The sequence below is a fragment of the Pyxicephalus adspersus genome, chromosome 3 (assembly GCF_032062135.1).
Source record: "Pyxicephalus adspersus chromosome 3, UCB_Pads_2.0, whole genome shotgun sequence".
Lineage (NCBI taxonomy): Eukaryota > Metazoa > Chordata > Amphibia > Anura > Pyxicephalidae > Pyxicephalus > Pyxicephalus adspersus.
In genome coordinates, this window is record NC_092860.1 from 88,933,336 (window position 1) to 88,949,254 (window position 15,919).

The following is a 15,919-nucleotide window of genomic DNA, read 5'->3' on the forward strand; positions in this document are numbered from 1 at the left end:
GTTCAGAGACATACTGTCTGCTCAAATCCAGCTAAATGCAGTCACATTGATTGGGAGGCGTTTCATAATACAGATGGACAATGACCCAAAACATACAGCCAAAGCAACCCAGGAGTTCCTGGCAGTAACCCCGAGTCACACTCTCGGTAGGTAAACCTATGGGAAGGTTAGTGAATACAGCACTTACCTGATCCGCCTGCGTCGTCTATCGCCGCAATCTGTCTTCTTTCTTCCACCTCTGGCGTCTTCTGCACATGATGAGTCACCGTGGGAGTTCCTGGTGACGTTGGTGCGTGTGTACATTGCCGATGGGGTGGGAAAAATTCAAAATCCATTTGTATTGCATTTAATACAAATTAACTGTATTGAATGCAATACATTGGATTTATGTGTAAATGCAGTACATTGTTTTAAAGAACATTTATTTTACAGTATATATATATATATATAATTGTATGAGTATTTTAAAAAAATATTATAATATATAATTTTTTTAAATGTATTATTTTTACGTGATTTTGTTTCAAACTTTATTATACTCATACTATATTATATTGTTAAATACATTTTCATGAAAAACAATGTACCGCTTTTAGACATATAAAATCAGAAAGAAATGTACCGCTAGGGAGGTTGAAGCAAAGAAGTGGAATATTCTTAAATGGCCAAGTCAGTCACCTGATCTGAACCCAATTGAGCATGCATTTCACTTGTTGAAGACTAAACTTCACTGAAAGCTGTTGCAGTAAAGGCCTGGAAGAGCATTAAAAAGGAGGAAACCAAGCATCTGGTGATGTCCATGAGTTCAAGACTACAGGCTGTCATTGCCAGCCAAGGGTTTTTGACCAAGTATTAGAAATGAACATTTTATTTTCATCTTTTTAATTTGTCCAATTACTTTTGAGCCCCTGAAATGAAGTAATTTTGTTTAAAAAAAAAACACATTTTTATGCAATCTTTTTGTTCAACCCACTGAATTAAAGCTGAAAGTCTGCAGTTCAACTGCATCTGAGTTGTTTAATTTAAAATAATTGTAGTAATGTACAGAACCAAAATTAGAAAAAAGTTGTCGGTCCAAATATTTATGGACCTAACTGTATGTCTTGAAACTAGAGGTTTCCTAAAGTGCTTCTATGCATGTAATAGAATATATCTACTGGTGTCCACACTGTTCATGAGGACAGAATGGCATTTTATAGCAAAGGATATTAATGAATTAGAAAATTATATTTATAAAATAGAAAAATCTGCTGTTTGTTGAAAGTTTTTATATAGATATGTGTTATCTCCTCCTGTATCACTGTCTGTCATTTGCAACCCCTATTTAATGTACACGCTGCGTAATATGTTTGCACTATATAAATCCTGTTTAATAATAATATTCTACCAATTACACTTGTCTATGCATCTGGACAGACAGGCACTATTTTGCATTCCAAATATTGTTTGGAATTAGAGGTCACTAATAGTACAAATGATTTGCCAAAAAACCCTTCTCCGTTTTCCTTTTACCAAGAGGTCACTAAAGGCTTATTTTAAATTTTTTTACTGCTTTTTAGGAATATGTACATGCATGGTTGCCTTCAATTTGGTCGCCTTGCATTTGTTAGGATTGTGCATCATTTGCCTTTTGATTATTCAAGTATTTGTATAGCATCCTGATGCGATAACTTCTGTTGGGAGAGATTTTGATATTTACACTCGCACCCAAGAGAAATGACATACAAGGAGCTCACATTGAATCCTGGAGACAGTTAACCATGCAGTTAAAAATAGCCCAGAGACTATTAAAGGAAAAAGATACAGCACGCGTTCTTGACATCCTCCTCCATTTTATTTATGTTCTTATAAATTATGATTCTGAGAATCTAAAACTCCAGCGCCCATATCACCATAGTGGTAGTTTGAAGTTAATCCTTTCTACCTATGAAAAGATTGTTCAGGTCAATACATTACTTTGTATATAGCATTAGTTTGTTCTGCTCATCTGTCCTAAATTTGTAGCAGGTATTTTCATGTTCAGGACTGATCTACTGACAGTGAGGGAGCAGAAAGCATCAGACAGGCATACTGATACAAACTTCATTCATTTTATTGCCTATCCAACTATTCTTCTTTTAGGCCCCTTTCAGACATGCAGTTGAAAACTGCACCATTAGCTGCCTCAGCTGTTTCCCTTTAGATGCTATGCTGACAGCTGCTTTGGAGAGCTGGTGAGGTTCTGAAGTTCTTCCCTGCAGAGAAGGAAAGGCAACTGTGCAGCCAAAAGAAACTTGTCACTTTCAGTTACCGCACTACAATACAGCGCAGATGCATGTACAAAATAAGAGTGGTTGTGCCTGTGGTAGTATGGGCAAGTGAAATTGGTACCAAAACCCGGTTACCTGACCAGCAGCTTCTGGTAATCTGAAAGTAGTAGTCATTTTGACCTGGCACACAAGTGTTTTTTGTAGAAGTTTACAATTGGTTATCTGTATACTTAGTTTTTCCTATATGACCTATATTTCCCACATATACCACTAGTGAAAAAAAATGAACACTTGCCTAAAGTGCAGGATCAAGATGTGCTTGCATCTATCCGCCATGGTCTGCAGAGAATGGCCGAGTTCCCAGAAGCCCATGGGACACACAGCAGCATTATATCTGTCTGAATAAAGACTGGGCACCAGGTCCAACCAACAACACCTGGATGTTAAGAATTTTATTTTGAACAACCGATTAGGAATATCTGTTTTTTAATAAGCATTATAAAAGCATTTTTTCCTTTTGCAGGAGTGTTTCAGGGGCAGCTGGGCAACACACAAGTTACTGCACAAGAAAGCAAGTGAGTATTAGGACTCATTTAACATCATGTTTTTTTTTTTTTTGGATGAAGCACTTAACTGTCAAAGTTCATTTAGAAAAAAAAGTCCATGTTTGCAAGGGTCTTTGGTGACACAAGATCAGTGCTGTGTCAGCTGAAATAGGATGCATGCTAAGAGAAAAGGCTTGACAAGTACTGCAGATAATACAGAGCTGGCAAGCCCCCACCCACTGTATCATATTCAGTGCAAAGGAATGCTTGGAGGCAGTGAATGTTTTCTGTTAAATAGACTGATAAATGTGTCATACATACGAAAGATGTTCGTTTTTTTTTTTTTTTTTTTTTTTTTTTTTTGCAGATCATGCAGTATTGTTTTTTTGTGTTTTGGTACGAATCATTTGTGATTCAAAAAACACCCACTGTAAAAACAATGCTGCTAGTCTTTAAATTTAACCCTGCATTCTTTTATACATGAGGCTCATGCTGTGTGCACACACAGGGGCTTGTCTGCTCTCTAAACTAAATAAACCTTCCCCCTTAGGACATTAAGCTTTCCACCTGTCATTCAGCAGACAAATGCCACTACCTCTCTTGCCCGTTCTGGCCTTTGACAGTTGAATTGTAATGGTGGGACTAAGGTAAGAGTCAGTGATGCTAATTATAGAATGTGAGAATAGCCTGCGGCCCTGCATACAGCCTCTGCCTAGCATCCAAAGTGTTCAGATACACAAGCATCAATCTAATGTGCGTGCTAGGAGAAATAGCTTGACAAATACAACAGTCACATGCACATATACTAAAACCCCAGTATTTCTTTAGGCACCTTTTAGACCAAATTGTGCGTGTGTGTGTGTATAGATATATATTTATGATTTATTATATTATGAATGTCTGTTTTGTAATGATACCTTTACTTTGTTTTAATATAGAAGATGACAAAGGCAAGACTGAAGCTTCACCATGGACAATGGAAGGAGAAACTAACACCGATCCATGGCCAGGCTATAGATATACTGGAAAACTCAGACCACACTATCCACTGGTGTGTTAATCTTGGTCAATGCCAAAAAACGTGAAATTTTAATACCACCAATAACACAGGGACTGGGGTCTTATTTTATGCACATATTATTTTTCATAGATAGGGAGGTTTGTGCCTCTTATCCTTTCTCAGTGTTAAGATATATGAATGCAGTTAAAAATGGCTTTCTGAAGATTTTAGTTCTTCTGGATTTTTGGTTTCAATATTTTGTCACAAACACAGTATAAATGTCAGAATGCCTTATCTGTGTACCTTGTTGCCAGATAGATGGTCATCTACCGTTTTCAGAAGCCAGAGTTATAAATCACAGAGAGAGATATATGAAATTGCTCCTAAATACAGTAGATAAGTGGTGTTACATCTGTCACCTGAAAAAGTTGAACACATTGACAGACCTGTGACTGCTTTGGAAAGAAACTTTACAATCGGTGACAACAAAAGCTCTGCTTAATCACTTTGGTTGTTCTATTTCATTATTTTTTCACCAGCGGAGGAAAGTTCTGTACGCCGGTGACAACAAAAGCTCTGCTTAATCACTTTGGTTTTTTTTTTTTTTTTTTTTTTTTTTTTTTTTTTTTAGACTCCTATGCGACCTGTCCCAAGCTACATACAAAGGCCAGATTATGCAGATCATCCTTTAGGTAATTTTTTTTTTTATGTCTATAAAATTTTATTTCAAAAATTGTCTAAAACTTTATAGTTTAACCCTCACCGGTAATCCCGAGTGTGGCTCGAGGTAAAAAAACATGCTGAAATCGGTAACCCCAAGCCACACTCGGGGTAGCTAAAATCATAAACACTTACCTGGTCCTATCGGCGTCCTCTTCCTACGATTTTTCTTTGCGAGTGCTCAGACAATCCCCAGGAGTTCCTGGTGGTGTGGGTCTGTGCGAGAGAGCGCTAAATGAAATTCCAATTATTTTGTATTGCATTCAACTGTTTTGAATCCAATGCGAAGTTTTATTTATATATATATATATATATATATATATATTTTATATATTTTTTTTAAATTGCATTTAATAAATATTGGCCATATTTTGGTGAGTTATGCCTAAGAAGTATAGGCCTACAATGTAAAAAAAAAATAAAAATACTAACATATTTAGACCAGCAGGAATCCCCAACAGTTAAAGGGGAAAAGTGCTTGCAGGACAATGCATTAGTGTGAATGTAAGTTTTATGAATTCTGCAACAAAAGGTGCATGGTGGGTGGCCTTAATATATTTTCTTCTGGTTAGTAATACACAGTGAAAAATCTGTGCAGGATGTGTAGTAGGTTGAGGGGCTTCTTTGTCCCATGTCTAGTTCCTTACTGTCTAGTACAGTGATATGTGTAAAAAAGCACTCACATGGGTCAAAAGACCTGTAACCAAAATGTTTTATAGATCAATTTTAGATTTTTGTTTTGTTATCAGGGGTCTAAAAATGTTGGCAGTTCATTGCACTTGTTTTGAAATCAATCAAGTTTGTACTTCTTGTATCGGTTTTGGTTGTTACACTTATGGTGATCGATTTTATTTGTTTTTTTTGTTTTTTTTTTTCCTTTCTAGGAATGTCTGAATCTGAGCAATCCTTAAAAGGAACCTCACAAATCAAAACTTTGTCTCCAGAAGACGTAGAAGGAATGCGTACTGTGTGTAGGGTAGGTGTATGCGTATTGTCTCATAACTCCTCCGGGGCCATCCTCATTCCCCAAATTCTGATTATAGCATGTGTTTTTTTTTTTTTTTTTTTTTTTTAAGTTAAGCGGTGCACAGATCCTAATTCTAGTATTTTGCAACAACATTTGGTTTGTATAAAAATATTTTAGTTCAAAAATTCAGCTTTGTTTTTACCCTATAGCTGGCGAGAGAAGTACTTGGAGTAGCAGCCATGATGGTTAGAGCTGGAGTCACTACTGAGGAGATAGACCATGCTGTCCATTTGGTGAGTGCTCATTCCTTTTTGTGCATTAAATAGTATAGTAGCTTGATTTAAAATAAATGACTTGCCTATCTAAATACCTTGGTTTATTAGGGGAAAAAATAGGTTTTAGAAGATTTAAATAGTGTTTCTGGTGTTAGGACAGAAATTTCCAAGATCTGGCTATTTTTGAAAATCCTTACCAATTCTAAAGAATTATGTTTTTGTGATATTCTTGTAGTTCATACAGTTCTACTAGAAAAATGTATAACATAAAAAGTAAACTTCTAAATGTGTATTTTATTTAGTAAATATGCAGTAAATAGAGAATAATGTCCATGCTCATTTGACTTTGTGTGTAAAAATGTCAACAGTCTTTTCATTCCAGTCCATAGAGGAATAATTTGCAGCACTGCAAAGTTGGACCTGATATATGTATTGTGTACCCAAATTGTCAAGTTGAAATCTGTGTTAAATGAGTTTGCTTTACTCATCTGCACATGCAAAAATTAAATAAATTTATTGATCTGTCTGTGCATACTAGTCAGGTGTAACTGGAATGTGTTCACCGCTGTTTGAGCAGCAGAGCGGTGTTACTGGTCCTGGTTTGGCAGAAACTGAATTTTTAGCATTTGAGCACTTGAGTATTTTTGGGTGCAGGGAAGTTGTATAATTATAGTAATGATTAATTTTTTTTAATTTTTTAATTCAGGGAATGTTGATTGGGTCAGTACTAGCTTTTTACTCCTTCTTTTGTGTTTGCTGCAGGCATGTATTTCAAGAAATTGTTACCCTTCTCCACTGAATTATTATAACTTTCCCAAGTCATGCTGCACATCTGTGAATGAAGTTATCTGCCATGGTATCCCAGACAGGAGGCCCCTGCAGGATGGAGATATTGTAAATGGTAGTCATACACAATACTTCTACATACAATGGAGAGAAGGAACATTACAATGGACGTGGTTTACTTAATTTCAAGTGTGTAATTTTACCTTCATTAATGTTTTCCAGTGGACATCACCGTTTATCGCAATGGTTATCATGGTGATCTCAATGAGACCTTTTTTGTTGGAGATGTTGATGAGGGAGCAAAAAGACTTGTCCAGACAACCTATGAGTGCCTAATGCAGGCTATTGATGAGGGTGAGTTCTCAACTGATGGTGAGGCTACTTTCTTTATTGGTGGCCTGCCTTTAGAATGTTTTGTTAATTGCAAACCGTAATAATGCGAGTCTATTTTTTTTTTTTTAATAGATTTATAGATTTTTTTTTTATATAGATTACTATACATTGGTTAATGGAGATTTATTTCAATCTTTTCGTGGCACCAAAAAATATGAAATGACTCTCTATAAACAGCCTATGGCCTGTATCTGTGCTTTCACACTGTGCAGTAAAATATCCTTTAAGGCCATGTTTGGCCTTTTAGAGTAGTGTTTATTGGTGCACATATAGCTTGGTTTACCATGGTATGATAATGGTAGGTTTGACAAAGCACACCTAAGCAGTGACATTATGCTTGCAGAGTTGGCAACATGGACATGTTATGTAGAGCCAGCATTTACTTTAGTAAATGTAAGTACTACAGTAGTTTTTGTAATTTTCTTTCTCCAATCTAGTCAAACTAGGAAAATTCCTTTCATGTATTAGACTTTACCTTTTTAAATGTAAATTTTATTAAAACTTGCATTTTATAGTCTTTGTGTAACGCAGTTGACAAGGCAATGTATATTTGTTCTTTCAGTGAAACCAGGTGTTCGTTACAGAGAATTGGGCAATATAATACAGAAGCACGCTCAAGCCAATGGATTTTCAGTTGTTCGTAGCTACTGTGGGCATGGCATTCACAAGCTATTTCATACAGCACCCAATGTGCCACACTATGCTAGTAAGTTTTCATTGACACTTAAAGAATAACATATGTAAAGGCAGGTGGTGTCATCTAGATTAGCAATCTCCTCCAATTTTTTTCCTTGTTTGTTTGTGTGTATGTATATGTATTTGTGTATATATGATATGTTGTATGGAATGTTTTTATTCAATTTCTCACACACAGCTTTACCAAGTTAGAGTATGTTCATCGTCATTTAGCCATCCCCTTTAGTCATTTGAATTCTAACCTTTCCATTCATTCCATCTAATCTAAACTCCACTTCACATTGTGAGTATTACCTAAAGCTGTTATTTACAATGTGCCACGGAATGCCCACTACTTCAGAATTTTCACCTAATAAATCCTTTTGATTTATGTTTGCATGCAATAAGGTTGAAAGCTTTTTAGATGAGTACTGAAGCAGGTTGCTCTAATGGTTTATAGGAAGCAATGTACAGTGTCCTATGAGCCATGATTTGCCTGCATTATATAAAGAAGCATGGAGACCCAGTGATGTAATCCCTTACTAAACAGTTCTACAATACAAAAGTCCCATAAAGGCATATTTTAGTCACTCTAAATTATGTATGTATGGGATAATCTGGTTATGTAAAAACGTGTGGGTTTAATGGTACAGTGGCTTTGCCTAATTATGGCCAAATGAACGGGTTTGCTTTAATTCCCCAGCAGCATTGCATATATTTACTTTTCGTTTGTTTCCTCACCACTGTTTATGGAAGAGATAATTATCATAGTTCTGGGCAAATTGTGATGTAACAAGGTAATCTGAAACCCTGTCTTGCTTTGACCCTTGTGATTGATTATAAAGGGGGCATGTACAAATACCACTGAGGAAATAAAGTGGCAGTGGAGTAAAAATGTCAGTGTATCGGCTAGTTATTTCAGACTAGCACATATTCTAGTGCCCCATATTACTGAGTGATTTTGTCATAGATGTTTATTTGTTTTTTTACAAATAAGATTCTGTTTTACAACAAGGATTAGATTCTTTTTTATTTTTTTAAATAGAAAACAAAGCAGTTGGTGTGATGAAACCAGGCCATGTATTTACAATTGAACCAATGATCTGTGAAGGTAAGCCCAGAACTCCTGTCAAGTTTGTCTAACAATTCTCTTATAAATATGCAGTTTTATTCATTTATTTTTGTCCCCCATTGCATTTAATAGGTGGGTGGCAAGATGAGACCTGGCCAGATGGTTGGACTGCAGTGACAAGAGATGGAAAGCGATCCGCACAGTTTGAGCACACCCTTTTAATCACAGAGACAGGTTGTGAGATACTTACAAGGAGATTGGAAGACAATGGACGTCCTCATTTTATGTCTTAGCATACACCTCTTGTCTTTACTGGTTGATATAAATGGTGTAGCTATTGCTCTGCACCATGCATTTTTACATGAAAGGTACCTTTCAGATGTGGGATTTTAACAGTGTCTATCTGCTTAGGACAGAGCAAAACACAGTACTGGTTGAAACTGTAAATGTGTTTAAAGAACTTCATGATGTTTTGAGTTGAGAAGGAAACTAAACTTAAGATGGCGTTTCTTCGCTCCCTTTTTAAATATCGGCACATGCCAATTAGCTTAGGTTTTAACATTTTGCCCTCGGTGTCAAATGTTTCCACACTGCCGCCTTACTTTTTTTTTGTCATATTAGACAGAAAACACATGATGCCTCCACAGTTGACTTTTACTGAAAATGGCTTTTTGGGGGTGCTGCTATCTTTTCATCACTCTATTCTAGCTATGCATTTCTATTTAACCAGTGGCTTGAGTTTTAATTCTGGCTGTGATTTAGGCTGCAGGGATCACACCCATGATCATTGTTTTATTTTATATCTACAATAGTAATTTAATTTTACAACTTCATTCATAATGGTGCTGAAGAATATTTACTGAACCAGCCCACCTTTGCTAGAAGCCAGACTTGTGGAAACAAAACTTTATACAGGTTAAGTGGATCTCCTGGCATAAAGTTTAAAATACATATGTAAATGTTTTAACTGTCAAAGGATTTGTAATGTTAGGATCGGCTTGTGCATTACACACCTCTTTCACATTTCATGCTGGAGCAGGCGATAACACCTATTGCTTGTTTTCTCCTTGCCATCTGCTTGCTTATTAAACAATAAATTGGCATCATTTCACTCATTTTTTGTCCAGTGACTTGGCAGGGGACACCAAAAGCCACAAAGTTAAGTAGGGAAAAATGGAAACTGCCAATGGGAGCAGTGTGAGAGAGGCTTGTTAATTGCATATTGCTCAAAGCAAATTCCCAGATCCTTGAATGTTAAAATATGTATGTGTGTGTATGTATGTGTGTGTGTGTGTGTGTATATATATATATATATATATATATATATATATATATACACACACACACACACACAATATATATATATATTTATTTAGCTTTTTTCCTGGAGCTCTGCCTAAATTTTTTGTGTAATATTGGTGCCTTCTGTAGCGAAGATCCATTAACTTGTCTTTCATACTTGTGATCATCTATTTATGACTACATTGAGTTTGGTTTCTCTGGCCTGTGAAAACTGGCCATTTGGCAAAGAGCACTTTATTGGAGGCTGATCTTTTTTTGGATGGTTTGTTTGCAAGCCTTTTGTCATTTGCACTACAAGTGTAATAACACATGTTGTGCAAAATCTGCTTTATTCAGTTGGGTACTGTAAGTACAGGCATCAAATTAGGACACTTTGCTCACTTTCATGTTTGCTCACTGGCTTTAGTGTGCTGGATTGCATTTGATATGCTTGTCTGGTACATGGGTATTGCTTGCCAGGATGGGCCTACTTGACTATTTCACCTTGGCCATCTTAACACAGAGGTGTTTAATGCCTTTTTGCATGCATCACCTATGTGTATGTACCAACTTGTACAAGTTAAATTTTTGTTCATGGTTAATTGCTTTCTGCTGCAATAGTAGCAAGATGTGCAATACCAAAATTAAATTTTCAGGATTAAAGCACCAAAAATATAATTTTGCTGCATATTTTATAATTGTTTACCAAGTTCTTTTGATCAAACATGATTTTGTCAATGTGATATTCATTCTCTGCTCGATGAATCTGAAACCATGTTTGTCCTTTAATGTAGATCAGGTTTTCATTTATATTCAGCAATCTTTACCTTTTATCTGGATGTCTGTGACTTGTTACATAACTCTCAAAGCCTGTGTTTCACTTGGAATGCATCATGTGTATGCTAACCAACTGCAGAAGTAATTTGTCATCTTTCAATAAAATGTTTAGAAAAGGAGTAAATTATTTGCCTGTTTTCATCAATGGGCTCATCACACATTAATGCATTAAGGTCTGCCTGTCCCAAAGTTTTGATATGCTTTTCAACCAAATATTTGTTAAATTAAAGTATATTGAAACACCTTTTTGTTGCAGTGGATTTGTACTTGTAAAAAGAAATAAGCACCTAGTAACCCTGTTTATTTGATTTCATAAATTTAAAGGTGAGGATATACCCTCCACTTTAGGTTTTTTTTTGTTTTTGTTTTTTTTTTTGTTGTTTTTATTGACTTGTGTACCTTTTGTGGAGATTTAGTCAAGTATTTGTACTGCAACTCCTGTAAGGGGGAATTTTTATATACTCTTTGTAGAATCTGTGTGAAAAGCTTTAAATGGATACTTCTCCAAGGGTACAAAGTTGGCAAAAAATGGCATATTAATCATTCCCTGCCCTTTCTAAAACTATAAAATACAGACTTTGCTGTATTTTTATTTTTTCACTTGTATTGTGCTTTCTGGTTGTATTGTTTCCAATGTCTCAAAATATTGAGGCAAGAGCCTGTCAGAAAATCCATCATTGTCAATAGGCTCCGGAAAACCAACCTATTTCTCTGTACATTTTTTTTCTTTATCGCTCCCTTGCTATCATTCAATAGGGGCATAACAATGGATCCAAAGAACACTATGAGGAAAAGTCTTGTATACTGCTCTACCAGCCTCAGTAGTCAGACTACGTAATCTAGGCTACCAATCATTCCAAGCTGCAGACAATCACATGCATTGCATAAATCTATAGAGCTTTGCAAATGATTTATATACAGTCTATATTACTCCAAATTACTTAGACATACTTTTAAGTATGTTTTCACAAAAGACTAAAGATGTTACTGCCAAAAAAAATTCTTGCAAGAATGTTTTGATGGTATAATCTCTTAATGGTACACGTTTTTTCTTAGGGGAATAATTTTCTAGAATATCTACTCCACCTACATTTGTCTTTATTATAAATTATAAAATAGCTGTTGCTAATCTGATAATTGCCCACTAGGTGGCAGAATGAGTTTTGGTTTTATGATTCATTGCAATTTAAATGGTTGTGATCGATTAGATAGCCAAACATACAGGGACAATTTTTAAATAACATCCTTTTTTTTTTTTTTTTTTTAATGGATCGCTTAGATTTTTCATCGGCATAGGACACTAGGGACTGCTCTAATTCATTGAGTGGATTTATAGTTGATATATTTACCCTAAACCAAAATAATTCCAGTTCCCTAAATCCCTACTGTAAATATACTCTTAAACATGTGTCAGATCAATGCATCCTATAGTTTAAAAATATTTAAAATCAATACCTAAAGTACCCTTGATATGCACGTTTGTTTCAGGTTATCAAGTTCTGAAGGAAGGATGGTCCTTTTTTTTAATAAGTCGGCAAAAGCTGCTCCAGTTTTTTTATAGGTGTATGTAGTAAATCCAGTTGTGTGAAGTGACACATCTAAACTTTTTTGTCTTTAGGTTTGCTTTACAGCACAATAGAGGGCAAAGTAACTACAGCCTACATTTGTATTACTAATGGCAGTGTTTTGAAAAAATGTTTAAAGTGAATACATCTCCAAATCATTGTAATGGCTTTTATTTCTCTATGTGTTAGAATGTGCAGCATGCCCAATCTATTATTCCATATCCAGTAGTGAAAAAAAAGTCTTATTCTTTTACAGACAGTGATGGAAAAATGAATATTGTGCTGTTCAAAAACAAGTTGTTAAGGCAATTTCCTATTGATCCCAGACCATATTTCCCTCTCTATCATGACCTTTGTTTTCAAGGCGTTGAAAGCAGTGATTAACACATACGCAGCTTAAGCATATAGTTATGTCCTGTCTCAAAACTTTATTATCACATCACAGTTTATTTAGTCAGACAACCAGGTGGAAGACACTTAGTAGTTACTCAGTAACAAGAAACCTAATTAACAACTTCAATGAGCAAGATGTTTCAAGGTAAGAAGCTTCAAGGTAAGGATGGAGCAAATATTGACCTACTGATAAGGAGGACATAACTAGTTTCGACACAACTCAATTACCTGCAAAATATAGCAAAAAACACAAACAACCTAAATTCAAAACTTAAAGCAAAATTATATTCCTTACACAAGTGTCTATTATTGTCCTTATGTAAGAAAGGAAGGCAAAATGTTGCACATGCTGGTTATAGTGCATTTCTCTCGGAACACTGTACTTTGATTAAAAATGTTGATAGGGGGAAACATATAAAAGGCAACCAAGATCTGAAAGACGTGGAAGAAAATTCAGAACGTCCATAAAAATAATATAGGCATAGCCAAAATGGCAAAGGCTCAGTCAATGATCAGCTCCAGGAATATCATAGAAGGTCTAAAGTTACCTGTGAGTAATGTTATAATTAGAAGATGCCTATATGAAGCCAAGGTATCAGCAAGAAAAAAAAAACATAAAAGATGTGGTGAAGAGGTTAGTTTGTCGAAGAATACATTGAATGGCTTAAAGAGAATGGCATTACATCTTTTGCGTGTAAGGGTTGCAGACAGTTTGTCAGACCAAACACTGAATTCAAGCCATAGTTCACTGAAAGGTTCAAGTGTCATGATATGGAGGTGTTTCTCATGTTATGATATTGAGCCCTATTTATCACATGCCAGGGATCATGGATTGATTTTAATACATTAAAATACTTAACCTCCCTGGCAGTATGATTATTTTGTATTTTTAAATGTAAAATTGGTGCATTTGACATTTAAAATTACTTGTAATTTTAAATTTCCCGCTGGTCCCGCTCCCCTTGACACACACATCGCATCCCGTGGGCTTGTGAGGACCAGATAAGTCCTCATTTGCACACCTGGAGTGGCTTGGGATTACTGCTTTTGGTAAAGAAATTTTATCCTGAGCCACACTCGGGAATACTGCCAGGGGGGTTTAGGAGGTCATGTTGCTTTGTGCCAAAGTGGAAATGCCCACACCAGTAAACACACAACATCTTGTTTGCAGACATATATATATATATATAAAAAAATAAAATCTATGACTGAGAATGAGGTCACAGGAGCTTATCCTGTCCTATGCTTCTCATCCACATAAATCCTGGACCATCCCCAGAAATAGTTTCATGTTTGCATTTGGGATTCTCTGTTAGCTGAACACAGTAATGTGCAAAAGTTGGTATGGTTCCTCCTGGTGTGTTTCTGGTTTCTGGACTGACATTGGAACAACACCTAACTGTGATGTCTCCAGACTCCAAAAGCCCTGCTTAATATTTGACAACCTGGAGAGAAACAAGTACATAGCTTCCACGTTCTCCAGGATTTGCCAGAAGCTGTTGGGTAAGTATGGTACACCGTAAGATGTCTATCCAGATTTTTTTTTTTTTATGCATTGAGTGCTTCTCCAGCTTAGAGTGCTGACACTGGTGGAGAATCTAATGAAAACAGGATCTAAGAGCACACTTTCCTATGCCCCAACTGATGGTTCAACTGTAGGCTGCATTCATAGTAACTTGTCTTGAAGTAGACATCAGATCTCGGGCTTGTACATTTGGCAGTTTCAGTTTCTAAAATGACACTTCAACTTTCAACACTCACTAAAAGGAGACTGTCAATCAGACATCAGGCAAACAACAACCTAATAAATGTGTCCTGTCCATTTGTGTATAAGATTACTGACAATCTATTAGATCTACTAATCCTCATTAGAGTGAGGATAACTTTTTCTACAGTGTGTCATCCTAACATGAGAAGTTAGGCACCAAAATGATTAACTTCCATACTAACATTCTTTCACCCCTCACAACCACCCCTCCACTTCACTCATCTTCATTACTTATAAGGAATTTATGTAAAACAATATTAGCGGTACGTTTTTTGTATATACTTTCGCATCTCATCTAGCACTACTTTTTTTTTTTTCTTTTTAGGATCTGACCACTTTTCCTAAGTTTTTCCTTGAAACTTAGAACTCCAAATTCAGCCTCCAACTTGCTTTGAACTTTCTCAAAAAAGTTGCCCTTTCTGGTATTGGGGAGGGGATAATACAGCCTTCTTTCCATCATAATCTGTCCAGGATGCTGACCATAGTCCCCATCTTTGCATGGTTCATGGAAAAATAGGGGGGCTTTGTATTGCCCTCCTCTGTCTCTCTGTGTTTTCTTACAGCCATGTCACCTTCTGATAACAGCAAATGATGTCACAGGAAACAAAAGAATTGCTGGGTATTGTGGAAGGAAACACAGTTCAATAATGAGGTTTTGGTGGTGTATGCCTTTGTATAAACAATATTTCTGAGATCTTTCATTCCTTGGGTAACTATTTAGGTAGCTGTGTGCTTTACGTTTCCCTGTTCTTTGATTGCATGTCTCTGCATCGGTTGTATGTTCTGAGTGTGTGGTTTCTGTTCAACATGGTAAACACAAAATACAAATCTTTGAGACAGGGTTCAAAAAAGAAGTGAACAAAGTCAAAGCACAGCGGTCGGGGGCTGTTACAGAGGACATCCATGTACCAAAACTGCTGTACTTCAACCTTTTGACATTCACCACCGACCAAGAGGAAAGCCATATGTCAGTATCAAGCCCAAGACACCACCACAGATGCAGGGAACACCAGCATCCAGAACCTGGATGACACTGCAGAAATAATAATGACACAAGACCAGGTAAGTCACCAATAGGTAATTTTTTTGCGTAACTTTGTGTTTAATACAAAAATTACAAATTATTATAGAATATTGCAATTAAAGACAGTTTAAAGCCCAAGCTAAACTGTCCTGCGATTCCACTTAATAACTTCAATTGAAGTAATGCATGTACTAAATACCGCTCTCTTTAGCTGACACCGTAGCGTTCTGAGGTACTGCGTGCTGAGATCTGCTGTAGCAGATTCATGCTCAATTTGTGGGCCAAAGAGTTTACTGCTACTGTTACTACATTGAAAATTAATCAGCAAGCAAAATCCAATTCTTCAATTCCAATTTTGTCCATGTGCAA

At 36.1% G+C, this 15,919-nt stretch overlaps 1 protein-coding gene across 2 annotated transcripts in view; it reads left to right on the forward strand.

The window, feature by feature from the left end:
• Window positions 1–11,044, forward strand: part of METAP1 (methionyl aminopeptidase 1) — a 17,994-nt gene extending 6,950 nt beyond the window's left edge. For both annotated transcript variants that reach the window (XM_072405598.1, XM_072405599.1), the window contains exons 2-11: window positions 2,773–2,824; window positions 3,733–3,845; window positions 4,426–4,486; window positions 5,399–5,490; window positions 5,691–5,774; window positions 6,519–6,657; window positions 6,765–6,896; window positions 7,498–7,641; window positions 8,656–8,721; window positions 8,815–11,044. In XM_072405598.1, the coding sequence (XP_072261699.1) occupies window positions 2,773–2,824; window positions 3,733–3,845; window positions 4,426–4,486; window positions 5,399–5,490; window positions 5,691–5,774; window positions 6,519–6,657; window positions 6,765–6,896; window positions 7,498–7,641; window positions 8,656–8,721; window positions 8,815–8,975 (1,044 nt within the window). In that variant the 3' untranslated portion in view covers window positions 8,976–11,044. The remainder of the gene's footprint in view (window positions 1–2,772; window positions 2,825–3,732; window positions 3,846–4,425; window positions 4,487–5,398; window positions 5,491–5,690; window positions 5,775–6,518; window positions 6,658–6,764; window positions 6,897–7,497; window positions 7,642–8,655; window positions 8,722–8,814) is intronic.
• Window positions 11,045–15,919: the final 4,875 nt, after the last annotated feature.